This window comes from Gambusia affinis, linkage group LG19, assembly GCF_019740435.1.
Source record: "Gambusia affinis linkage group LG19, SWU_Gaff_1.0, whole genome shotgun sequence".
Classification (NCBI taxonomy): Eukaryota; Metazoa; Chordata; class Actinopteri; order Cyprinodontiformes; family Poeciliidae; genus Gambusia; species Gambusia affinis.
The window spans coordinates 6,967,657-6,994,926 of record NC_057886.1 but is presented as its reverse complement, the minus strand read 5'-3'; the positions used below and the strand labels follow the sequence as shown (position 1 = coordinate 6,994,926).

The following is a 27,270-nucleotide window of genomic DNA, read 5'->3' as shown; positions in this document are numbered from 1 at the left end:
AGACCTGATGAGACCATAAAAGTTCCCTGAAATAACAACATTTTATATCAAAATAGTAGAGAAACAAAAAACTCAGAGCTTCTGCTTTGCAGGAGACGTCCGATAATAACTTTATGTCTGAAAGTGTATTCGTTGTGAGACAGTAAGAAATGTGTAAGGCTGAATATCTAAGTCACAGGCAATCACAATTTTTCTAGATTGCTAGAATATCTAGCATTTGGATAAAAAAGTAGCCCCTCAAATGCTTTTATTTCTAAAGTTCAGAGCCAGTAAATGAACACAATTTCCAATCCAATTGTAATGTTTCACCACATGGAGGAGAGTTGACGTTTTTCCTTACAAATCATGACATCTCTTTTACTCACTCGTGCGGTTTGCTTTAGTCTGGAGCACCGGGGAGTTGAGGATCTCGTCCTCGTCCTGCTCGTCCAGCACTTTGCACTGACGGAGGTACGGGGTGAGCTTCGCCGGAGTGATGTTGCGACACAGCTCGTAGCGCTTGCACTCCACCTTCTCCCACAATGCATCGTTGTCCTCCAACGTCCCGTTCTCGTCCATCTCCTATGGCCCTGACAAACAGCAAAAACGGACAGTTCACTTTGCTGTTTGGCCTGTGGCTGTGAGCAAAGGCGGTTCTTGGAAGACTGCTGCCCTGGGCACCCACTGAGACTTAGGTTTAGAAATTAACCTGAGTAAATCGTTTAAGAAGTATGTGAGAAATAGAGCCATCCTTCACCCAGAGTAAGAAAAAAATTTAAAAAACAGCACTAACTATGAAAATGTCGGTTTTTAAAAAGCAAATCATTTGGCTCATATATGCAAATATAATACAAACGATGTAATAAGCAAATATTTTCACAAATAGAGAACGTCATTGTCATTTCCCTTCATGTTCACATATACATTCCCATGAGGTAATCACTCTTACTTGGTTGTAGAGATGGTGGTTTTGATCACAGCGCTCCCTATTATCTACTGCAGCTGCAGGAATCAAATGGGGGCTGTTTACAAGATACTGATTCAAACCATCTCCTTAATGAACTTCACGATACGCTTATAAATCTAGACTCAAATCGACTGAAATAAATTGTCTTTACCACTTTTATCCTTTTTCATCTGACACCACCAGTTACATTTGATAACCTCCTGCTGAAAACAATCCGATCTGTGTCTCAGCGAAGAATAAGCATGCCTGTGCTTGGATTAGGTAAGAAAATACGAGGAAACCTGCGTAGACTCCCCACCACATGATGCTTAAATACATGGAACGCCTTTAAGCAAATATATCCCACAGCAAAGAACAGTGGGAAATGTTGGTGACTTTGTAAATAAAGCATTTCTCACTTAAATTGTAAGTTATTTAAAATTGGCTGGAACTTCGAATCACCTGAACATACAAATTACTTATCAGTCCATCGCTCCAGTTGTAAATGGCATAATAGAGAAGCACTGTTGCAATGACTTGCTGAGGGCAGAGTGTTGAAAAGAGCAGGAGCTTCTTAAAGAGACAAAGGCCCAATTTCAGGGTGTTAAATTGCAGACAATTTTCTTCTTTCCAGTTAATCTTTGATAAATACAGCATAGGACAAATGAAGGTAACAGTTATTTTTAACTGAAGTAAAATAGTTCTGTGAAATTAGATTTTATTTTTAACAGTAACAGCTCAAAGAATAGAGTACCTATTTCTCTATATAATTCGTGTTTTTGTGAGAATGACAAACGGAAAACGGGGAAATGGAGGTAGAGTCAGCCAATTCCGATTTATTATTTTTTTTTTTAATGTAATGCGACTTGTATCCGATCTATTCATGACCGGGTCGGAATTTTTTCGAATGCGACTCAGGCCACTTGGGTATCCGATACGTATCCGATTCAAATGTGACCTGAATCCCAACTGCCAGGTCGCGTTCATCCGACGCAACAAATGTCCATATCCTGTGTCCTGATACTCGCCAGCGGGGGGAAAAAAAAACAACAAACAAACGCCATGGCGGACGATAATGAACATTAAGTTGTTGACATACTGGCTCGGGTCGGACAACAACTTCAAATGTGTAAGCTATGCTCCACCGTTAGCATCCATATTCACTTCCGCAAACACTGAGCACTTCTTCATATATGGCGGTTGGCAGAACACTTTCTACGTGTGACGTTATTGCGCCCTCTACTGCGCATGCGGGACACTTTCAGGTCATTTGCCCGTTCACACTGGAGTACAAAAACAGCTCGTATTTATTTGGAAGGGTGAACGACCACGGTAAAAAATAAATAAAAAATCTGATTTGACAAAAAATCGGAATTGGGTAACTTCAGGCTGCACTGTGAACGCAGCCAAGACACTATGACCAAGAAGCCCCAATCATTTTAATGAATGGACATTAATGAGTGTTTCAGGTGCTGCTACCCCACTGAAGGAATCTGTAGAAAATCACTAATGTATATGTTCTCTAGACAAGACAAACCATATTTTGTTTCCTTACATATTTTCAATATATTGGAAGTTATGAGAAATTGCTTTATCTCTACACCTAAATATTAAAAATGTCAGAATACAGAATGCAACAATATCTCAGAGGCTGACTTTGAGATTTATGTTACCGAGGAAGCTGCTTCTTCTGCTAAATTCAGAAAGAGATGAGGAGGCGGCAACAGATGTCTGATAAGACCTTATTTTAAGAGACCTTCATCAAAGACCAGCCTGAATTTATACTCTCTTTAGCGTGGCGTTCCACAGGGTTGTGGCTTTGAACCATTCTTTCTGAAGAAAATGTGACAGATAACACCCAGTTCCATTCATCGATGAACTCTCTGCTGGTTCGTAAACTTCAAAACATAAATTTTTAACAATGTATTACGATGTAACCAGGACAAAAATGACACATTTGGTTCTAGAATACTTTGAGATTATGTTCTGATTTTATTGTTATTCTGGATGACATAACGCTGCTCTCCAGTGTTTCATCAAGTCGCCATGAACTCATCTTTTAAATCTCACATTTAGCAAGTCTGAGTAAAGTCTTTCTAAAATTAGAATTTTAAAAAACTCTATGCTCAAGGTTGAAAAATAGTGAATGACCAGTCAACTATTTTGACAAGTTCTTCTGAAAGAGATCATGCTGTTCCAATTACAGCTTCTCTAAATTGGCTTTCTGTGAAATGTAGAACTGATTTTAATTTTTTTCTTATTGTACATAGAACCAATATTGGCTCTTCTAGTGCTTTACAATCCCATAAGATTTAATATTTGCTGGAACAAAAATAAAAACAGAGCCTTTAACTTTCCTTCTCACTGTCAGATAGAGAAAAGGTCTGTATCTGGAGGGATGTGGGAAACAACTTGACTTTAGAACAAACAACAACAAAAAACACCCAAAAAACAAGTCCAACACGTCCAAGGCCGAGACAGGGTTGAGTAAAAATGTAAACAAGACCAAACCAAACCAAAACCAAGGCCGAACTGGAGCAATACAACACTAAGATTTGGGGATTAACAAGGCAGACAACAAAACCCATGCAACATAATAAAACAGGAAGCAAACTGAGACGAATATGGAGGAGAGCATAACAAATGAGCAAATCTAACCAAACAAGAAGACATAAATAAATCACAACATCAACATGCAGAATCAAAGGAGAAAGGTCAAACCAAAACCCACAGACCATGTCCTTCATATATTTTTAACACGTAAAGCTAAACAATGATAGGTGGCAGTAAGGTTGAAACCTGACATTTGGGTGTGGAAGGACTCAGACTTCGGCTGCTGATGTGATTCTCTGCAGAACAACCACCAAGCAACACGTGTTTCTGACTAATTCGGAAAGTGTATGCAACAGCTTGACTTTGAGCAAAACAAAGATAAAGTGAGAATTTTGTTTCCATTTTTGCGCTGTCAAATTGTCACCTCCAAATTTCCATTGTAACGGTTTTCTATTTGTAGAGTTCAACTTAACTGTTCAGACTGCGGTCGATGCCAGACGAGGCAGCCCGAGGCAGGATATCACACGGGCTGAGTTACTGCCAAAAGCAATCCACAACAAGCCGACATCGTTGAGTAAGATCTGTTTTGGCTTCACTTTTACACCACACATCAATTATGTCACAATGAAAACAGACAGAAAGGAAGTGAGTCCACTGTGCAACACATTAAGGGTACTGAGAAGAAAAAAAATCTGTGCGACTTTACCAGGTTTTAAAATCATTGAATCTAACCTCAAGTGTGGAAAGATGTATGGCACATGTCATACCAACGATGTTAATTCAACACAGTGTGGAGGAAAAGAACGACAGTCCATCAATGTAGTAAAGGAAGTCTTGTTCCAATTCATTTATCCACAACTCAAACGTCCGGGCAAAGCTTTTCGATTTGGCCGAGGTATTTCAGACATTTAGTAGCAGATTTGCTGCCGTCTCTGTACCGGAGGTTATCGTCCAGGTTCTCCCAACCTTTTTACTCTGGAATTGGAATCTGGAATGCTTTTCCACACAGAGGAGTTTATGGTCAACTCGGTAACTGCGAGATGCCTGTGTCCAGCTCATCGCACTTCACCACCACCATGCTCGTAAACTGGTATGCCATCTTTTTACTGTCATGCCACGTTTTATTAGTTAGCTCTCATCTACTCCAAAAGACATTGGATTAACCAAGACGCAATCTTGTTCTGTCGCATTGTCTCTTCTGCGTGATCTGATAAAGAGGATAAACATGTGGGATGTCTACTCCTGGCTAGATTGGCAACCTTAAATGTTTCCACTCAATTAGAAGCTTTCCCACAGAGAGATTGGGATTGTTTGGAAATGGCTTTGCAACTCTTTCTAAATCATTTGGCAGCTTTTCCAGGTTCACTGCAGATTGCGTTCCTGTTTGGCGTTGTGTTAACACACCCGTATGCTCCAGAGCAACAATCTGCCGATGCCTTCGCTGCTTTACACATGCTGACACTTGCTAATTTTCCATTTCAGATAGATAAATAAAGACAAAGTGACATCTGGTTTTCCACAACTAAAGCTGAATTTAAATGGCGTAGAACTGCTGAAGACCAGACAGTTTTTTTATTAGGTCCAGATATGTAAAACCCAAGGCACAGAAACATGAAGAATTGTGATGCGTAACTACTCAAACTCAACCTGACACATTTCGCCATAAAACATTCTTTTTATGCAATTTCTTACCCTGCACACTTGTCACTTTTGTACTCCCCTATAGTCCCCTTACTCCCCCTTGCGTTCCATTGCCCCCACCCTCTTTCAAACATTAACACACATATCAACACCAACACACCGTGCCTGCATCGCAAACCATTTGCATGTCACTCCACAATCCCGCTTTGTGACCTGTATCCAACAGTTAGGCAAATCAAGACTGCCTGATGTCGCAGCGCAGGTAAACGCACACAATCACACACTCTGCACGGCCTGTGAATGAGCTCCGGCTTGCGCCTTCATGCCACATTTGAATGGCACATCCTGGTCTAAACTGGGGTTACGCAATGCCGGAGCTGCGACTGATCGACCCCGCGTGGCCCCAGCTCCGCGTTGGAAGCCATTGTCTGTAGTTTGCAGCCTTGCATGCGTTGTTGCCTCAAGTCGCTGCAGACAGATGACAAAACCGCAAACACTCAGACCAGCTCGCAGCCATATGCAATTCCTGCACAAGCACAAGTGCGCACAAACACATCGCAACACAGACCCCCCATAAGTAACCGCACATGTTTCCTCTTCTCTGTTCTCCTATTTTGGACTTTGTTACCGAGAAAGCTGATCCTTGCTTCCTCCTTTTCAAACCAGATGTGTGTCGTAGCTCTCTTCCTCTATTCTTATTTAGCCCGTTCACTCAAGCCCTTGTATGTATACAACTGTGCTTCTTTTTTTTTTTTCAGGGCAGCACACACCCAATCTAGACCTTCCATTTTTACCCATCTTTTTTTTGATCAAAGCAACACAGAGACACATGCAGCAATGCAGACAAGCAACCTGCAAGATGCACTTAGCAAACTCATCATTTCCACCCTCTTTTTCTCATAACTCGGGTCACTTCAACATCATTCTGCCTTCGAATTTCCAAATCCACTTCAGGTGAATACAGGAAGAGTTTATTTATGTATTTATTTATTTGTTTGTTTGTTTATTTATTTGTGACAGTTGTAAGTGAAAATGTATTAAAAAAAACAAAACATTTTAAAAATTTTTTTCAATTTGGGAGAATAAATCTTTTTTTTTCTGTCCAAATGAACATATGTGCAAATTTAGGGAGGGGTAAAAAAAAGACAGGTGATTTTACATATTTTGCGTCTTTATGATATGCAGAATTACTAACTGGCAGATTATTGTGGAGTCGACACTGTTATCCTTTAGGGTAGACTCCACTAAAAGTCCTTTTGTTAAACTCTAAAATGAAAGCAGGTTTCAGAGTGCTCAACTCAGATTTTGCCCGCCTTTATTATTGCGAATGCTCATGAGTCACATGCGTTACATGTGACTATATTACTCTAAATGTTTGACAAATTCAACTTTTTCTACATTCTCCAGGACTGAAAAGCAGTAAAGTGTGCTCATTCCACTGTGTGCTCTCAAATCAGATAGCTGAAATTAGCCTTGCTTCACCGCTCTACTAATCCCAATCACGCAGATAATCAAGGAACTTGTGAGGTAAAGTCATCATTTCTCAGTTCCGAACACATGAATTTAATGAGTCTAGTCGTCTTTTATGACTGAGCAACAGCCATTCGTTAGATTCGTTCAAGTTAAAATACATCTAGAAAATGGGAACCCAGAACACCTGGTGAATAATGTATTGTCAATAAGGATCTGTTATGTTTCTTCTCATAACTTAACTATATAAGCTCAAGAGAACCTCAGAACCGTCAATATATGACGAGTCGGGTGTGAGAATGTGTTGTATTATTACCTATCAAAGGAATCCCACGTTACGGATGACAAATTGCCAACTTTTAGCTTTTAATGAGATGTCGGAGAAGTCGCCTTACTGTGTCCGTACGTACAGATTTGCCCCTCCCCGACCTGTTGCTGCACACTGCTCGTCATCTGGCTTAAAAGGAAAAAGAAAAGGAAAAAAAAGCTACTTCACGTTTCTCTCACTTACAAGAAAAGGCAAATGTGGCTGTTTGCCAGCCTCAACACACAGAACAGTCATGGAGTAGAAACATAAAGATTTCCACTCATCTCTACTGTAAACTCAACACTGTTTTAAACTAAAGATTGTACGCCATAAGACTAGAGGATCAGGTAGATATCCCTATGAACTACGTCTAAATAGTCTAATTAATTGTGTTTTAAAATTAAACAACAACTAGACTATAGATTGTTATATATACACATATATATTTAACAGTATAGGGATTAACTAACTTTTTTTCCGATTAATGTCTATTTTACATTTTTGTTTCAAATTAATGAAAAAACAACATAATAGCATGATTTTTTTCTTGTATTAATCAATCACTGCACTGTACTATTAGTATTTTATTACATACTGACATTAATTCAAATTTTTAGTAGTAGCTTTTTCTTCTTTTTTCTTACAATTTTGGTGAATGTTTGTTTACATTTGGTGTATTTAGAGGAATAAAAACAAGATTTTCACCAGAAAGGTTTTTTTCTTTTCTTTCTTGGGTTGAACAGTATTCTGTTTACCATACCAAGAGGACGGAAGATGAAATGTAAGCAATATTTTGGTATACAGTCACTGTTTTCAAACACATGACTGGACCATATGTTATAATCTTTCCTACTAAGATGGTCATTTTGCTCGTCTGTCACTGTGTCAATGTGTTTTTGTGTTTTTTCTAACCACATACTCAAAACGATGCCACAAAAACAACATGGAAGAGCTGGAGGCTTCCTCAATATTTATGAAGTCTTCATTTACCGACTGCGTCAAAACAACGGGGCAACTCGAAACCTACTTTCTTTCTTACTTCAAAATGAACGAATGAAATACAAATACAGGCTACAAGCAAACACATTCATAGTTAGAATATAGAGTTACTTTTCCTGATGAAGACAAAGCTCACTTTGACAAGAAACACTGAGGCGTTTCAGTCAAAAACGTGGGAAACAACAGAAGTGAGGATCATAAAAGTTATCAAAATAATTTGTTTTTTTTTTTTTTTTATTGTCAGTATTATTTCTCTATGGACCTATTTGTGTCTTTATTAAAGCTTATGATTATATCAATAATATTTGAAAACTCCCCAAACTGTGTCTAGAATTGTTACTTTTCTGATTCAAACAACTTTTCCACAACTGGTTCAATGAGAGCGTTAATGAATGCTGCTTTCAAAAAATGATTGAACTCCATCTTTTTGTTCCCCGTAGCAGCACAGTTGGAGTGATAAACATGACAGTTATAATGATTTGATGATTTTAAGGCAAGAGGTTCTGCAGCCTGTACACAGAGTCACAGCACGAGTTGACTGTCTTGAATCTGATCATTTTTACCAAGATTACTTTTATCATCCCCACCATAAATGCCACAAAACAATCATGGTGAAATCACAGGATTTTACTTATCTTGCATAGACAAGCCGTCTCAGTAAAATCCCTTGAATTTGTAAGAATAAAAAGAAATTGTATTTTCTCCGAATTACAAATTTATACTAATGAACATTTTAGAGCACATGTGTCAAATTCAAGGCCCGGGGGCCAAATCTTGTCCACCTCAGTTTTTTCTGTGGCCCCCTAGAGCTCAAATTACATCAATAATTTTTTATGGTTTTTCACAAATCTGCAAAATTCACACAGAATAAAAAATTTTTTTGATTTTACTGCAAGTTTTCTCAAAATTGGTCAAAAACATCAAATTTAAGTGACAGCTGCCTCAACTTTACTTGATGTCAAGTTATAGACCATAACTGATACAGCGAGTAATAAAAAGTGACATTTGCCATTAGTGCAAAAATTATAACAATTTCTTACTAATATTTCTAACTTAGAAAACAAAATCTGTCATTTTGATTGCAAAATACCCCAAAAACAAACATTAAAACAATCACAAAATCATGGAGGAATTGCTAATTATTGATATTTTAACAGTTTAATTGGTTTTATCAATATATTCTGGCACAACCAGCCCTTTATGAACACTCATATTTTTAATATTGCCCAAAATGAAAATGGTTTTTGACAGTCCTGTTTTAGAGGAAGGTTTTGCGTATTGTGTTTACTTACGGCATGTGTCAGGAGCTCATACTGGACGCATATTCTTGAGTGCTTCATTGCATCACCGCACTTCGACATGCCAAGCAATTTTGAAAAAAAAAAAACAAAAAAGCAAACTACTACAAATGGCAAACTTGAATGACATCTGCAACCAAAGCTCTATCGCTAAGCAAGTCGATTTCATAAATCCTTTTTCACATTTTCACTGATTTTATTGCCGCAGAGAAACTCACACAAGCCTCACGAGTGAATAATTCACAGTGTAAACAATTTGCCTCTGTTTTGTCTGAGAGCTGTCGAGCAGTTTTGCTCCCCCACTCACTTGTGCGATCAAACATCGAAATCAATCCTACTTTTTTGTTCGCCTTCCTGTTAATCCCGACCTGAGCCGAACCTCCAGAGCCGGGCCCGGAGCTTCTGGGTTCTCGCCGTCAGCGCACCGGTCTGGTGCTCTGATGCAGGCAGATATGATTGGTTCAGGTGTACAAACTGTCATAAAGGCTTCATTGTCCAGCCGAAGAGCCGAAGCCTGCAGGAACTTGATACATGCGTTCCTATTGTGTCGACTGAAAGAGCAAAAGGGGGCCAGAGGTTCGGCTCTGGCAACCATTATTTGAAAAATCTGAGATAGTTTCCATTAAAATAGAAAAAAAAACAAAACTAACAAAAAAAAAATGTAACGGTGAACAGCAGTTTGGTGCCATGTAAGCCACAATGCAGTTTGGGTTCGATTCTGCAAAGATGCGGAAAAGTTTGAAATCATGACCAACATAATGAGCCACTGACAGATTTTGGAGCACACGCATTAAAACAGAAAGTAGTGCACACATGTGAAGAACTTTCAGTAACTTGAAATAGCCTGCATTTGTATTCAGCCCACCTTTTCTCTGATTCCTTCTAAATACAAACAAGTGTAGCCAACTACTCTTTTCCTATTCCCTAAAAAGTGGTTAAATTCAGCACAAATCCAGCTGTTTTATTGAAGCACAACGAGGTTTGTTAACAATATCAATATAATATTGAGATAAATACAAAGTAGTAGAATAAAGAGAGTGGTTCGGGTAAAAGCAGATGTGTGTGTGTTAGAATGGCCCAGTCAAAGTCCAGACCTAAATCCAATTGAGCTTGAAAACTGCTCCATCCAATCTGACTGAGCTTGGGAGATTTCAATCTCTAGATGTGCAAAACGGATTGAGACATACACAAAAAGACCTGCAGTGCTGCCGGAGTGGAGGCAGGGGTTGAATATAAATGCAACACTTTGCGGTTTTGATTGTAAAAATGTTTGAAAATCCACGTATTGTAGTACAATTTGGAAAAATACACATTACTTTGCCTTGGTCTGTCACATCAAATCCGAATATAACACAAACAAAGTAGGTAGAAAGTCAAAATGTCTAAAGGTTGAAGGTATGTGAATACCTTTGCCGGGCAGTGGAAGTCATAGCGCTGCAGATGACTGATTGACCTCATGTGCTGAATTTAACCCCGTTTCCCCCACTGCCTTTCTCTGATTCCCAGGCTTACTGGTTCCCATTATCCGCTGCACCTGCTGCTGGAATCCCAAGCATTTTCATGAGGGCTGATAAAGACTTAGTGATGACAAAGAAGCTAAACTCTCTCCTCCGGCTAGAGCCAAGATCATGTCAGAGGCGAGGGAACAGAGGCAGACCGATACCTTTCAAGTCCTTATAAGCAGATTATAAGCAACTTCGTATGAGGGTAAAAGACAGCTCTGCTTTTGACGACACGTTTTGACTGTGGAGAGTGAGAGAGAGCCTGTGCGCCTTGTTTTGCCCCCGACTGATGGCATTTAAATTCAGACACGGACACACGGTGAGACCCACTGGGTCACTTTTCTCACCTGAAATGAAGAGCCAAAGGTCCGCCGGAAATCCACAGATGTTCTGGCAGTTTCTTGAGAAAGACTACCAAAGAAGAGCGCGCGCTCCGCAGAGAAGAAGAAGAAAGAAAGTGTTTTTTACTCTCAGGTTGTCTCCATGTATCCGACTCGAGGAGTAGGTGTTAGAATAAAGCCGGTAGGACTCGGCGGCTGAGGAGCCCCGTCTCTCTGAGGCGCAGAGTGAGGTCGAGACAGACCGAAACGGAGAGAAAACTGTCGCCCAGAGAAGCAGAGAGCGGAGGTGGGCGGGTTGAGCTCAGATGGAAATGAGCTCTCTCGGCTGCTGCTGCTGCTGCTGCTGCTGCTGCTGCTGCTGCTGCTGCTGCAGTGATCAGATACGGACTGCTCACCTCCACCTTTAAAATTAACCGCGAATCCAATAATTGCTCGCTCTTTTTTTAACGGGACCTCTGTGTTTTACTCCTTCAGCTGCGCCATGTCAACACAAGAAGGAGACGCTTCAGTATTTCCATCAAGCCGCATGTTTTGGTCCCACGGTTTACTCGTAAGAGAAACAATAGTTCCAACCAACCACAACCTCACAAAGAATGAGCAATGATCCAATTATAGCTCGCACGGTGCGAGCAAAACAAGCCCGAGTGTTACTTAGAAGATGGTTGAACTGAATCACTTTCTGAATCGTGACTAAGTCTGCTTTTCACTATCAAAAGATTTTTTTTATTATTTTTTTGAAGAGGCTGGTTTTAGTCTGGGTTTAGGTAACTCCCCCTTTAAGATCTAATGCACAGTTAATGCCTGTTTCTAGCCTGTAAGTGATGAACAACTCAGCATTAACTGAGATCAATGAACTTTATCACACCAAGATCTTTATCTATACGCTGACAACATTAATATACATGTAAAGAGGTATTAATGTGTTTGCATATTTGTAGATTTGTCTTTAAGTTTCTCATTTAAAGTTTCGAATATATATATATAGATATATAGATAGATAGATATAGATATATCTATATCTATCCATAATTGGGAGTTTGTTGCCGATTTTTCTCAAAAATGGTCAAATACTTCATTATTTGTACTAAACAGCTGCCTCAGTCTTAATTGATATCAGATTATGGTCCATGGTCTCTACAGCGAGTAATTTTACCATCATGAATAAGTTTGTGGGAATATTTCCAAGTTAGTCCCACAAACACTTTGATTTTATTGCAAAAAAATAAAAATAAAATCACAAACAGTATCATAAAATCCTGGAGGGACTGAAAAGATGTTCAATAATATTATTTAATTTTAAGAATTCAATGATATTTTAACAGTTTGTGAGCAGGTTTTATCAATACATCATGGCACAACTGACCCGTTAAGAGCATCCATGGTCTGGATTCGGCCCAAAGCGAAAATGAGTTTGACTCCCCTGGTGTACACCAACTTTGTAAATAAAGGTGATTCTGAAATTAAAAGGATGGTACCATTTTATTACTATTATTATTATTAGGATCAGTCGAGTGATTATTAGTAGTCAGTACCTTACAAGCAGCAGGATGTCTCTGAACATCCCCTGTTTGGGGAAACAAAGCTTGGTTCTTATGGGAGAGCAGTGGCTGTTTTCCATATGTTTTTCATATGCGGCGCTGCTGACCTGAAGCTATGCAGGCCATGTGGGTGACATGGAGGCGCTGCAAAACAAAAAAGTAGTCTGTCAGTCTGTCAAATTAGCTTTTTATTGCTTGTTTGAGTCTAGTCACTCGTGCTGAAGTTTTGGTTTCGGATGTGAACTTTCCGACTGCATGCTGAATTAAAGGGATTATTTGTCTGGTCTGTATTTAATCGTCTCCAATTTCAAATATAAATAAAGTGTTTGAACTAGAGCTCCTTTAATCTACTTTACAAAATGTAAAATTTTTTTTTTTTTATTATTATTATTATTATTATTAGCATTACAACCCTCTTATATGCATGAGAAGCACAAGCATGCCAGACTGTTCAGAGTTTGTAATTTGCGGTAAAACAAAATTAATTGCACAGCAACAGGTAAATCTATTAAAATAAAACATGAGGACAAAAAGTCTTGAATGTCTTAACGACTTTACTGAATAATTAACTTTTTCAAAGGAAGCCCAATCATTTTCCACATGTTTGAGCCAGAATGTGAAATGAATGTTGATCATCTTGAGAAAGTGAACTGGTAATAATCTGTTTCTCCTCTTTACTGACATTTTTTTTATTTTATTTTTTTTATTTGACTTGATTTCTTTCCACGCCCGTTCGCCATCCGGGTTTGATGAATCAAAGTATGTTACTTAACGAACCAGAGGTGGTGAAATACTTGCAAAAACATCCATATATCACATCCTAACTGCACCAACTGAAGCAGTGACGTAAGAATACAAAGGCTAACAGAAAAGATCCTGCTCTCTGGAATTATGGCCCTGTTGAAAAAGATGGGTGTTTACAACAGACTTGAAATCATCCAGAGATCCAGCAGACCTCAAGGGCAAAAGGAGGTGGCATGTTTGGTTGGGCCAACTGGTTCCGTGGGACCTCGCCTTGTGATCTCTCCTGGCAGATGTGCAGTGCAGGTCCCAGCAAGATACTCCGTTGGCACATTAAAACCAAATCTGGCCGTTATACTCCATCCTGATCTGGGCTTTGTTGTTGCTAAGATATCTGGAGGAACAGCTCATAGTTTAGAGGTGAAGTCCTCTTAAGGACAAACGTGAATAAAAACACAGAAGAAAATACAAATTGTTTCACCTTGAGCACTTTAGACTGCTCTTTAACCAAAAGTCTCCTACGATGTCTATGTCTTATGTTCGCTGACTGCAGAGGTTGGTTGGTTGTGATTTTATAGTTTGCTGATTTATAATCAAATTGGAAAACTGAAGTTGCCACATCCTCAAACCAGAGTTGGATAGTCACTACTACTCTATTACATTTACTCGAGTAATGTTTTTCGAAAAATGTTACTTTTAAGAGTATTTCTTACTTTGCTGTATTTTTTACTTCTACTTGAGTATTTTTATTACAACCTATTTCTACTCTTTCTTGAGTAAAATTTCTGGATTCTGAGTAACTTCACTGAATAAAGAACAAACATGTTTTAACCAAAAATTCACCAGACACACACCTGCAGTTTTTTGTTCAAGTTTCATAAGTTGTTTTTTTTTTATTGAAAGAAACTGAATAGGAAACATTTTTCTTTTTCCTGATTTTACTATGTTTTGTTACTTACATGTTATTAATAAATTATTGTCATTTTCGTCCTGAAAATACCAACATTTTCACTTATCTTTGTATTTTGGTCAATCTTATTATGTAATTTTTAGTTGGTGCATAAATTACATAGTGGCGCTATTTTATTTAACTTAAACATGCAAATCAAAACAATCGAAAGCGGAACTGATGTCATGTCATGTGAGCGCAGTCCGGACATGTTTAAAACGCACACTGTTTACCTTCCGCTGTAGTGGAAAGGCAGACTGATTAAAAACATGTATTCTCTCGGTTCAGAGAGTTTAATTAAACAAGCGAGGTAAGGACTCGGAAAGTGTGGATTTTATTCAAAACCTTTTGCTCTTGTGCTACTTTGCTAACAATGCTAAAACCAGTTAGCCCGACTTAACTTCCTTGTTTGGGTACAGATTTTATTTCATGTTTTTTTTTACATTTTAATTATTAATGCTGCTGAAACTTGAAAAGTATCTTTTATTGTTTATATTTTATGTAGCTATTAACTGAAAAACCGAGGCTGTCTCTTACAGCAACAAGAAGTAGTCAGCTTCCTTCTTTCCCCCCGTAACATGTTAAAATGAAAACATGTTACTAAGATGGAAATCAGCATATTATTTACTAGATTTGTTTTGGAATGTAAAAAAGCGTTTATATCTGAGTGACGTATCAGTGACCTATGATCTGGTAAGCGAACACCCTGGGAATGTCATTATAATGTCAGTCGTTTTGAATATTTTACCATTTTTCCTGAAACATTGAAGAGTTATTTGTGTAACTCGGTGCAGATACACCACAAGCGGTTACATCATTTGACTCAAAAACTATAACTTGGTGTAAAGATTTAGATGCAAATGTATTTTTGTTTCAAGTATTGGTTCTTTGTTTCTTGTACTTGCTATATTTTAGCACAATACGGCTAATCTTTTGAGATTTGGAACTATTTTTACCCTAAAAGACTCTTAAATCAGTGCGTCTGTCAATTGCTAAAGAACAAAAAACAGCAAGGTAAGGGGAACAAAGCGCATAACACTTAAAAAATATTCCAGGAAGCAAAGTGTTAAAAGTGAATGAGCTAAAAATAACATTTTTAAAGAAGTCACTTCATTACAATTATTCAGCCTTAGTCATAATAATAACGAATGTCCTTTGGAAAATGATCAGGTTCTGGACTGGAAATGAGTGAAAGCCTACAGTAATATTGATATTTCATTTGGCAAAATGTCAAGAAACTAGACGTGGGCGTGCTGTGGTGGCGTAGGGGATAGCGCAACCCACGCTTGGAGGCCCTAAGTCCCCGACGCGGCCGTCGCGGGTTCGATTCCCGGGCTCGGCGACATTTGCCTCATGTCTTCCCCCCTCTCATTCCCCCTTTACTGTCAGCCTACTGTCATATAAGGGAAACTAGAGTCCACAAAACACCCCCTGGTGGGGAAAAAAAAAAGAAACTAGATGTGATTCAAGGCTTTTTGTGCAGCAATGTGAGATGAAGCCTCGGGTGTTTTGGTTGTTTTCCAGGGAGATTCATGAGACTGAGCTGCAGAAGTTTTACAGCCGCCTCGTGAAGCTGCTTCAGCTCAAGGAGCTCGGTCACGAGACGGTGGACTCGCTGCACAGGCTGCACCTCATCCTGTCCGCTAATAAATACGCCAGAACGTAAGAGGCCCTCCTTGTGATGTTGATACTTTTTTACAAGTATTTGTTATAATAATTTTGATAGGTCTGATAACACTGTAATAATATTTTCAGAGATCCCTTTTTTTTTTCCGAAAGCCCAAATATGTCATGACGCTGCTTTAGGTTGTGTTTAGCCTTTGTCTTAAACTGAAAACATAAGACATTGATTTACCTTCTCAACCACAGACTAAGGATGCAATATTTCATTTAGGCAAATAATCTAGTCGGACATTTTCGAATGACAGCAACGTCTAAACCACGAGTCTGCAACCTTTACAATCTAAAGAGCCATTCTTACCCTTGAGTCCAGCTAAATATGTCATTTAAATCTGTAAACGTATATATAGATGCATACACACACACACACACACACACACACACACACACACACAGTAGAAAAAATGTTGTTCCTGCTAAAGAATCATCATTTTATTCCTGTTTTTCTTTTTGATTATTGTAAAATAAAGACAAACACACTTTTTGAAAACAAAGATGGATATCTCCTCTCGGACATATTGATATTTATAAAAATGGGTAAAAAAAAAAAAATATATATATATAAACTAAAACACATACTTGCCAACCCAAAGACAAGAAACACAGATTTAAACGTTTACTTGCCATTGGTTTTCCTGTGGAAAATGAATGTAATTGTGCCATAAGAACAGAAAAACTGCTAAAACCTGCATTTGTTTTTAAATCCATATTTAAAAACATGAGTTTGATTCTTTTTCATTTTAAGCTGTTGTTGAAGATATGAAGAGCTGCTGGTGGCCTAAGCCGCTGCAGAGCCAAAACTTAAAAAGCGTTTAACATGTTTGCTTTGTTAAAAGAAAAACATCCAGTTTAAAATTTGTCTCCATTAAAAGAAATATGGAAAAAAAAAACAGTTACTCTACCTTTAGCAAAAAGGACAGGCTTTCGGGTCACTGTCTCTTTTTAAACACTCAGCGTATTTAGCCAAGTTAAATAAATCGCTTAATTTGGCGGCTGCTTCTGAGTAAAAGTTGCTGAGTAGACGGGTTTCTGTTTAGTATAAACATAGAATTTATAGGCAAATACTTTGTGTTGTAAATAACATTTTGAAATTGTAAGAAGATTTTAATGTATTGGTAATCTTTCTTCGTACCGGTAGTCCAAATCTGTATCAACACAATAAATCAGTCTGTGGGCCACAAACGGCTGTAGATCTCACCCCAGGCAGGTAGTTGATGGTTTGTGATGTTTGGTGGAGTCTTTGTGGTCCTCTGCAGCGGCTTGTTGTCTGCCGCCGGATCACACCAGGAAGTTTAACTTTAGCTTTTGTGCCTTTTTGACAAGAGTCGTGAGGTTTGTTTTCTACGGGAGGTATTCAGAGATGTGTGAATTGGAAGCTGGAAAGCCTTTTCCCAGGGATGTCAAAGTCATTTTTGCTTTGGGCCGAATCCAGACCATGGATGCTCTTAACGGGTCAGTTGTGCCATGATGTATAGATAAAACCTGCTTACCAACTGTTAAAATATCATTAAATTCTTAAAATTAAATAATATTATTGAACATTTTTTTAGTCCCTCCAGGATTTTATGATATTGTTTCTGATTTTTTTTTTTTTTTTTTGCAATAAAATCAAAGTGTTTGTGGGACTAACTTGGAAATATTCCCACAAACTTATTCATGATGGTAAAATTACCCGCTGTAGAGACCATGGAGCATAATCTGATATCAATTAAGGCTGAGGCAGCTGTTTAGTACAAATAAGGACGTTTTTGACCATTTTTGAGAAAAATCTGCAACAAACTCCCAATTACTGTATGTGCTATCGCAAAAAAGTGTGGGGATTTGCTGATTTTGTGTGAATTTCCACAATAATTCTCAAGAAACTGGAGGGACTGATTGATATAATTTGGCAGTAAACAGATAAAAACGGCATTGATTTGATTGATAGCATAATGTTTAAGCACACTTGGTGTTTAGTCTAGAATCCAGAGGGCCACATAAGAAGCTTCGGCGGGTCGGATTTGGTCAACGGGCCTTGAGTTTGACATGTGCTCTAGAGTTTATTATGAAACTCTTTGACTTCTTCTCTGATTACCGCTTAACATTTTTAACATGTACTTTTTCTTTCTTTCTTTCTTTTTTTTTATCCTTACTGCTCTGTTGTTTCTGTTGTCACCAATCAAAGGCTGCCCTCGGATCTCCAGCAGAGGCTGCTGTTGCTCCTCTCCTCACCCGCAGAGCAGCTCCAGGTGCTGAGCTCCGCTGTGCTCAGGGAGACGCCGCCCTCTTCTGGTGAGGAGCTGAACAACATCCAGGAGAACGTCAGTCAGCTGAACACGCATGCTGCCGCTCTGCTCGTCTCTCAGGTTTGCAGGAAGATAAAAAAAAAATATGCTCAGAATTTAATTTTATTTGTGAGCCATTCCAACTGCTGCTGAAATGATTAATTGAATTAATCGTTATTAATTGATTACTAAAATAGTCAATTAATTAAGCGATTAATCGTGAACTGGATTAATCAGACTGAAAAACGCCAGTTGTTGAAAGATAAAGATAAAATTAAACTTTAATATGTTTTACCCAGAATTCCTAGAGTCCTGAAGTTTCAGCTTCACCCTGGTTCAAATTCTGTTATAAAGAAAAAAAATGACTTCTAAGCACCTTTTCCTATCCAATTAATCAGTTAATAAAAAAATAAATAAATACATACATTAACATGTCAGCCCTACACTGTATTATTAATGTTAAGTCAAGCAGAAAGGTTTGATCTTTTCACATTTTGATGTAGAAGTAATTTTGTCACTGCAGATGCATCCTTTGCTACAAGTGATTCACAAAAAAAATGTCATTGCATTTTAGGCAATAAAATGTTTATTTTCCAATTTAGAAAAGGAATCAATTATTTATTTATTTGCATTAATGTATTTCTAACTTTGCATAAGAAAAGCTTTAGTTTGAAAAAAAAAATCTGCATAATGTGCCAATTTTTAATCCAAATGAATCAACAAATCTTCATAGTGATCGATCAATTTATTGATAACTGAAATAATCGATAATTGCAGCCTTAATTTCCGACTTGTTTTTCCGCTCTGCTGCGGCCGGAACAGGCCAGATCCAGGACGGATTTGAACAATCTCTGCGCTCAGCTCGTTCACGGTCTGGAGGGCCGGCCGTCTGACGGGCCGACTCGCTCGCTCACGTTCACCCTGCCGGTGCTCAACAGCATCCTCAGGCTCAGCCCAGAGAGCCTCACCGAAGGTAACCAGCGGACGGAAAGAGGCTCTGTGTTTAACTTGTGACCCACATCCTTCTTGTTCACCTCCAGAACACGTGGCCATCCTGAGTAAAAAGTTTGTCGACTGGCTACGCTACGCAAGCATCGTGCAGGGGGGTGGAGCCTCCGCGGGAGGGTTCTTCACAGGACCCAGGTCCCGTCAGGTGAGCGATCTGGACCCAAGATGTCCCCGCGGAAAGTTTGAAGACTTCGTGCTTCAATCGATGTTTTGTTTGTCTCAGCCTTTGCCCACGGCAGAGCTGGATGGCTCGGTGTCGGGCGATTTCTTCACCGTGCTCTGCGTGGGCCAGGGATTCACGGAGGACCAGTGGATGAATGTCTATTCGTTTTCCATGCTGCGCCAATGGCTCCTCACCTACCACTCTGTTTCCAGCGGAAACAGCACAATGGACACTGGTATGACCACAGTTTGTCATCTTACCGCCACAAACCTTCGCGTATTTTAAATGGAAGTTAGGCTTTTATGACAGATCAGTAACCTTAACCCTAAACCAAAGTTCCTACCTTGAAAGTCTACAAAAGGGTGAAACTGGATTTGATCTTGTTGGATTTCTTGATAAGTATGGAATAAAGATTTGAGTTTAGACTTATTCCATTAGCTAAATGATTAAACTTTTTTAATCTTTTGCTAATAAAGGACTTGTTATATTGATTAAGAATTAATATTTGCTTTAAGATTGCCTCACAACTTTAGCTTTTGTCTACCAACAAATAAGACACATCTGTTTTAAAAAGTTACGGCTCTTTTTGCCTCTAAACCTGTAAAACTGAACCCAAAATACTTTTTATCTTGAGAAACAAAGATTTGGGTGATCTGTATTTATACTAGAATAATCCAGTCCACAGTTTTCTAAATATTGTACATTTTTGGTGTTGTAAGATAGCGGCTTATGCCTAAAAATCAACATTGAGTCGTATTGATATTGGTGGAAAGACCCAATTGTAAAGCCCGAATAAGTCAAAGTTTGCATCCTTAATGTCTTTAAAAAAAAAAAAAGAGGTTGAGACTGAAAACAAAGAGCTGTTCTGCCAGAATTTTGCAGTGGATAGGGCCAGTCTATCTCCCTGTTCGTCTATCACATATCACAAGTCTCATTACAATCTTTTGAATTTTATGCTTGGAAAGGGACAAAATGGGAAAAAGTTCAAAGACTGGGGATACTTTTACAAGGTATATGTTTAACTGATGTTTTACTGCTCAGCATTTCAAACTTTAAAGAACAGACTATGCTAACCAAATGGGACTTTGTTCTTTATAAAAGAGCCTCCTCAACCCATGAATCACAGAGGTTACTCAACCTTCACATCACTCATATGAAACAACCTGCCTTTTTTTGTTATGTTTTGTTTTCTTTTGGTCATCTCCAGCAAACAGGCTGCAGCTCAGCCTCTCTCTCTCCCACTCCTTTTCCAATGGTAAGACATAAGGATTCATGAATCTTCAGTGCATGTGTTCACATCTGAGAATCATTAACATTAACTCACCTAAACTCCCAAAACGTTTTCTCGAGGCAGCTCAACAAATTTGAAATGCTGATTATGAATCCCAGCTGCACCTGACCCTAACATGCACACCACTAGCTTCTGATCTCTAACCTCCTCTGTCTCTGCTGTCCATGTTGGATAAACTGCAGTGATTGCAGTTGCTTTCAGAGAATGATGTACTAACCATTTCATACCCCTAGAGTCAAATATGTTACATGTTTAAGGGTTTTTCTTTGTGAGAAATGTAACTTTTTAGTTTTGTGCTAAATATTAGATGTAGCATTTAGGTTGTGGTAAGGCCTGTTTAAACTTGTAGTACACCGCGCATCCTTAAAAATTCTTAAATTCCTTTATCTAAAATTTTATTTTTAAAATGTCATATTAATTAAAAATGTATGTTGGCCTTAGATACGTTTTACATTTCGTCGTGGCAAAACTATTTAATCTTACATATTATAGAGCTTTGGAACGTGACGTCACTGCTCTGGGCGTAGGGATATGAGCGCCATCTTGTGGGGGCCGTATACATAACCGACAAAACGACTGTCTCACAGATATCTTGAATTTTTGAATCTAAGTTACTTTAAAATGTTTAGCAATGGTTCGAACATGCTGCGTTATTGGCTGTAATGTTCGATCACACGACCGAAACGGTAAAAAGATGGAAAACGGACTTTCGTCTGTAAACAACGCGAGGGGGCTAAGCTATCGGAGCTAAGGAAAAGGAGCCCTACATTCATCAATTAATCGAAGTCGATTAATGACGTCGACATTATCGACTTACTTTTTTTTCTTTTTTGCCTCGCGGGATTTTCTGTCAGGCAATATTTTGAATCGCCCGCTGACGTCAGTTGAGGCGGTTCAAGTATTAGCGCAAAAGAGCTAATATGTCCTTGCTAGATAGATAGCTTTTTTTCCGTCTGACATGGAAAGGTGAATATTTTTTGTGGACGAGGTTCGTTAAGTATCAGTTTTACCTACTGAAGAATATTATTTCAACAAATTGTTTACTTTGGAGGAAAATACAGCTGGGAAGCAGGAGAAAAGGATGAGCGCACGGATCCAAAGGAGAATGGAGGTACAGCTATACTGAAGCAGGGGGAAAGATTTAAGGGAATGATAATTAATGTCTTCAACCGAAGTAAGAATGTGACAACATCTATTAATAATTTCATAAGTCGTGCTAATTTCTTCTTTAGTAACTTTCCCTTCTTTTTATTTTTGTATTTTGGCAATTTTCTCTTGCATCTTCTGTCGTAATACGGGTCTTAAATTTAATTCAGAATTATCCTAAAAAGTCTTACATTTGAGTTGGTAAAATCCTGAAATGATTCCAATCTTTAATACCTGACCGTGCATGTTGCAGATGATCGCTCAGAAGTGGACGGATCAGTGGTTTCCATGGTTTCGGCGACGTCCTCCACCAGCCGCCTTCTTCCCCCAAAAGAGCGTCTGAGAGAAAAAGCATTCCAGTACTGCCAGCGCCTCATCGAGCAGTGCGATCGCAGTGAGTGAGCTCCCCCAGGAAATCCTCCTCTTTTATTTCGAATCGTTTAAGCGTGCGAGGCTGAACGCCGGCGTGAATTTCTCTCTTTCCCATCAGAAGCACAGAAGAAGTCGGACACGGAACTGCAAAAAGCGGTGAGATTTTGAAGGTGTAAAACCATGAAAAGACAAGGAGCTGGGCGATAACTCTACTTCATTGATTTTTGAACATTTAATTACTGGAAAATCTGGATTTTTTTATTATTTTCTGTTATTTCTCCACCAATGAACCCTTTGGGTTTCCGTATTTCATAGTGACGTCAGCCGGACCTTTATAAAAATATCCACAAAAACTCATCTCACCACTGCTGTTTGTGTGCTGACTGGTTCCTCTCTGTTAGTGCATGGTGGAGGCCGTGTGCGTCCTGGACTGCGTGTGTGTAGAGGACCCCTCCATGGTCTTCCGCACCTTCCCGTCCATAAAGGCTCTGTTCAGTCGGCTGAGCTCGGATTTGTCGTATGCCAGAATCCTGCTGCCCATAGCGCAGTTCTACCTCAACCATGGTAATCATTTCTCATATAATCTTGATTTTAAACTGTCTTTTTCCATTAATATGGATCGTTTTTATCTCCAAATTGTGGCGCTGGAAAAAGTTTGAAAACTTACCGCGAAAAATGTGGGAAAAGTGTACAGATTCCGCTCTGAATGCTGCATAGAAACCACAACGCTGCTTATGTTAAATGTGGAGGAAAATCCAACAACAACTACGAATTGGTTTATCTGAAATTGAGTAACGGCCCTGAATGTGTGTGTGTGCAGGTGAAATAGCAGCCGTGGACTGTGAGTGTGTGTGGAAGTTGGTCTTTGCCCGCTTTCCCGCAGAGCTCTTCAACGACCCTTTCCTCGCCCATGAGCTGCTGCGCTTCCTCCGACAGAACCTGGACAGCCTGCGGCTCCGAGCTCCTGAGTTCATACGATTCCTCCCGAACCTCCTGAAGGTCTCGACCCAAAACCCAGGCCTGCTGCGTACCGCCGCGTGGATCCCTGCTCACTTTCTGACCCCTCTGTGTGTAGTTTTTAGCATGGGATAGCTCAGCGGTTGTGGATGACTTTGTGGATCTGCTGCCCTCTCTGGTTACTGAAGGAACTGCGGTGGAGATGCTTCACACGCTGCTGGACCTGCCGTGCCTTTCTGCTTCACTCGTCCTGCAGCTCAGGTTTACAGATGCACAAACGCGTTCGACGCTGGTTATTTACCCACGTCTCACTTGTTTCTCTATGTGCCTGCTGCAGGTCCATGTCTTTGCCCATCTCGGAGTCGAGCAGCCGAGGCCTGCTGTCGCTCGACGCATTTCGAAACCCCGCATTCAGAGGACTTTTCCTCTTTCTGCTTCGAGTGGAGACGGGCTCAGGTAGCGATGGACTCGAAATATGTTGGGAATTCTTTCCCCACACTTGCATAATCCACACGTGTGACAGACGGGTATGAAATCTATCTGAGCAAACAGTTAATAAACTTATGATTAATGGTTTATTAAGTTAAAATTAGTTCCAATCTGTTAACTAATAACGCTCACTTGAACCTTCTTTCAGTGTTGTAGTTTGGCCGCCATCCAGGAGAGAGCGGCGCAGGTTTTCCCTAAGTGGAGCCAGTTGATGTTGAAATAAAGATGGCAGGCCCATACCAGAACGGGAAAGAGAAAGGGTCCAGACAGAGTCCAGTGTGGGACGTAAAACGCTCTTACTGCGGCTCTGTTTTGAAACATAAACAAGCTTACTGGCGCTCGTTCAGCCGGGACGCATGACTGCGCAGCATCGACTTCTCAATAAAAATAAAAATAAACGGATTTGGCATGAAGGCGAGAATGTGAAGACTGAATAGCAGAGGGCGTAACCGAAAAATAAATAAATAAATTACATTATGGGAACAAAACACGAATCTAATAAGCACGGTTGATTTTTGAGTTAAAGTGCTTCACGACGCAAAATTTTAACTTTCTTTCAAAGGCGACCACAGACAACACATGAACAGGGAGATGTTCACAGAGAAGTACTGTTTCACAGATTTTATTCTTTTCATCATTTATATTTCTGTTCAGCAACTTGATATGTTCCCATTTTGTTATGTTTCATAAATATGTCTAACTGTAGTAAGATGAGAAATGACTGTTCATTCAGTCAGTATTTAATGCAACTGCAACAAAAATAATGTTCATATTTTATTATGCGTTTTTAAAATTCAGCATATTATGACAAATTTAGCCCTTAATGTTATGAAAAGATGATTGACCCTTTTGATATAAGAGAAAACTATTTTTTTTAAAGAAAATGGCTGCTTAGTAATCAATTATTAGTTAATCAGATTAACTCGATAATTGTCGTCGTCGTTTTCAAGACTTGTTTTTTTTTTTCTACACCGGTGCTTGGTAATAAAATTGGGGGGGGGGTTCCCGCTGGAATCGAACCGATTTTGCTTCTCTTCTTAGGTCACACCATCGACCGGTTGAGCACGCTCCACGATCTGCTGGCCGAGGCGGCCGACTGGCCCAGAGTGGTGCGCTGTGCCCAGGTCGTCCCCGTGCTGCTGCACATTTATTTCAACACGGTCGCCACGGTAGGGACGGAGTGCATCCCGAGTCAACGTTCGGAGCGGACAGAATAACGTCGTCGTTGGTTTTCAGGTGGCTGAAGAGAAGCTGTTGGCTCACCTGATTCTGGTGATGCTGGAGAGGAGCGGCCTCCTCCTCGCCATCCCCATGTACAGCAGAGAGATACACAGGTACGACAGGAGGCGTGCCCGACAGGCTCCGTCTCCGTTTCCCCGCCTCCGTTTCCCCGCCTCCTCTTTCTCACCCCGTCTCTCGTTGCCCTCCTGCAGGGTGTTCAGCTGCCACCTGCTGAGGCTGTGCAAGCTCCGCCCCTCTCTGGTTGTGGACCAGTCACACGAGCTGCTGGAGTTTGCTGGGACGACGGCGAACGTCTACAGCAAGGAAGAAGTCTACACTCACGTGGTAAAGAAAAAAAGAACAGTTTTGGTTCTGATTAAAAAAAATTTTCCAATCATGTTTTTTTTAAGGAAAAAAGCTCTAAATATAGCCACAAAGTTGCTAAGTTGGCAACAGTCAAGCGTAGAGGTAGACATTTATTTTATTGTTTATTTGTTTTTAAAATGGTCTTGTGATAGTTTGGATTTGTTGTCTGAGAAATTCAAAAATAATGATAATTTAAAAAACCTTTCAGTGTTATCAGAATAAGAATTTTTTTTCCCCCACTGTTTGTTCCACAATATGAATCACACTTCTTAAAGTAACTTGTGTTTTGGAGTATTTTCTGAAGAACAATATTTATTTGTGGCGCTATCATACCTAAAAAAGGAGTGACAAATAGTTTTCTTCATCATTTTTATCTGGGTACGTACAGACATGTCTTGGTGGGCAGGTCCGTCGCTCAATAGGAATGATAATAAAACGTAATAGAAAATGCTGAGCTGGTTCTTTTTTTTTTTTTTTTTTTTTCGTTTTCTTTTTGGTGGGCAGGTGTGGGTTCTGGGGGAGTACCTGTCGGCGTCGTCTGACTCCCGCTGCTCCGTGGCGCTCATCACTTCCTGTTTTGAAACTTTGGAGGCAGTGCTGTTTGAGATAACCTCGTCTGCCCCGCCTCCTGGATCGGTGTGCCCCGCCCCTAAAGTCATCACCACTTTGATGAGCGCGCTGGCTAAACTGGCGTCGCGATCACATGACTTGATTCCAAGGTGAATAACTTTTTTTTTGTGCGTGTGTGTTTTATTAGAGTTCCTTTTAGAATACTGTAACGTGATGGATTGTTTCTGTCTCTCGGTAGGGTGTCTCTTTTCTTCTCCAAGCTAAGAACTGCAGCCAGAAATGGCTCGGTTGCCTGGTGCGCCGACGAAGACGACCTTGTTGCCATAGTAACCCGCGGTGAGGAGTTGTGGTCTCTGCTGAAAGCCCCCGGTGTGGCTCAGAGCGTCCTGACCCCGCCCCCTCACGTCCTGACGCCGCGCTGGCACAGAGACACGAACCTGGCCATGCCGCTGCAGCTTCGAGTCCTCACCAGGCTCACACACTCACAGTGACTCACACACACACACACTCACAGTGACAGACACACACTTCATTCTCCTGCACTGGCACTTGAACAACAAAACACCTTCATTTTGAAATTAGACTTTTTTTTTTCTTTTTTTGGTAAATAAATGAGATGATTCACCTGAAATTTAGTGATGTTGTGAATAACTTAAAAATAAATAAATACATCTCACTGGTTTTTAAAGTGTCATATTTATTACAATGATTTTACTGAAATATAGCATTTTTACAAAAAAAAAAATTATACTTGATTAAGAACACACGCACACTGTGCTTCACTTCCTGAGTCAGTGGTGTCTTAAGACAGTAGCACACTTCAGTAGAAAAATCCTCACTTGTGGTCTTTACTGTCCTTGTTTAGGCATCATCAGTAGAAATCAACATTTTCTTGATAACCTGCATGCTTAAAATGCTTAAATCGACACTCAAAGCCAGATTCAACTAGTTAATTTGATTCAATTGTGCATTAAGTGACACGTCTGTGAATCGAAAAGTGCTTGTGAATTTAAGTGCATAATACTAGCAAAATAACTGGCAGTTGCAGTCCAGACTACGCAGAGTCTGAATGCAGTGGTATATCTTTTAAAATGACTACAAAAGTTTTGATAAAATCATTTCAAAACTTTTTTTTTCCACTTTTAGCGCAGATCAGCTGAAAAAGAAAAAAAAATAAATAAATATATATATATATATATATATATATATATATATATATATAAAAGCTTCATAAACCTGGTTGCATAAATGAGCACAGCATTGATCTGATCATTTCTGCATTCGCTCTTCAAGATCTGAGGAAACTGAAATAAATGTCAACTGTTCTAGTGAAAACGATCTAGCTGGTCAAATGTATCAATCAGGAGAAGGGTACAGTAAAATCCCACAAAGAAAACCGACTAAAAATACGATGCGTGTGTTCACACTTATGTAACTGGATAATTAAGATGTTTTTATTTTTCAGTCAACCACTAGAGG

The 27,270-nt window shown here is 39.5% G+C and overlaps 2 protein-coding genes across 8 annotated transcripts in view; one reads left to right on the top strand and one right to left on the bottom strand.

Annotated features, from left to right (window-relative positions):
* The window catches only part of card11 (caspase recruitment domain family, member 11), a 32,932-nt gene extending 21,557 nt beyond the window's left edge, over positions 1-11,375 (bottom strand). For 5 of the 6 annotated variants that reach the window (XM_044100706.1, XM_044100707.1, XM_044100708.1 and 2 more), the window contains exons 1-2: positions 11,043-11,375; positions 366-569 (exon numbers count right to left, since the gene is read on the bottom strand). In XM_044100706.1, the coding sequence (XP_043956641.1) occupies positions 366-558 (193 nt within the window). In that variant the 5' untranslated portion in view covers positions 559-569; positions 11,043-11,375. The remainder of the gene's footprint in view (positions 1-365; positions 570-11,042) is intronic. The other variant, XM_044100711.1, reaches the window with a different exon arrangement.
* A 3,079-nt stretch (positions 11,376-14,454) lies between these two features.
* On the top strand, positions 14,455-26,473 carry ap5z1 (adaptor related protein complex 5 subunit zeta 1). 2 transcript variants are annotated; one of them, XM_044100712.1, is made up of 18 exons: positions 14,463-14,574; positions 15,789-15,926; positions 18,109-18,289; positions 19,031-19,181; positions 19,249-19,361; positions 19,440-19,614; positions 20,587-20,634; positions 22,070-22,210; positions 22,307-22,344; positions 22,590-22,752; positions 23,009-23,187; positions 23,264-23,406; positions 23,483-23,601; positions 24,676-24,803; positions 24,871-24,968; positions 25,068-25,200; positions 25,726-25,940; positions 26,030-26,473. In XM_044100712.1, exons 1-18 carry the CDS (start codon positions 14,534-14,536, stop codon positions 26,280-26,282), a joined length of 2,457 nt encoding a protein of 818 aa, XP_043956647.1. In that variant the 5' UTR covers positions 14,463-14,533; the 3' UTR covers positions 26,283-26,473. The 2 variants fall into 2 exon arrangements, with proteins under 2 accessions (XP_043956648.1, XP_043956647.1); XM_044100713.1 differs by lacking the exon at positions 20,587-20,634 and having other exon boundaries at positions 14,455-14,574.
* The last annotated feature ends 797 nt before the right edge of the window (positions 26,474-27,270 follow it).

Coding starts and splice junctions, on each gene's coding strand:
- ap5z1 (XM_044100712.1), top strand. CDS start 14,534: ATGTATTCTCTCGGTTCAGAGAGTTTAATTAAACAAGCGAG. Junction 19,362..19,439: donor CAGGACCCAGGTCCCGTCAG/GTGAGCGATCTG, acceptor TGTTTGTCTCAG/CCTTTGCCCACGGCAGAGCT. Junction 23,407..23,482: donor TCACTCGTCCTGCAGCTCAG/GTTTACAGATGC, acceptor TGCCTGCTGCAG/GTCCATGTCTTTGCCCATCT.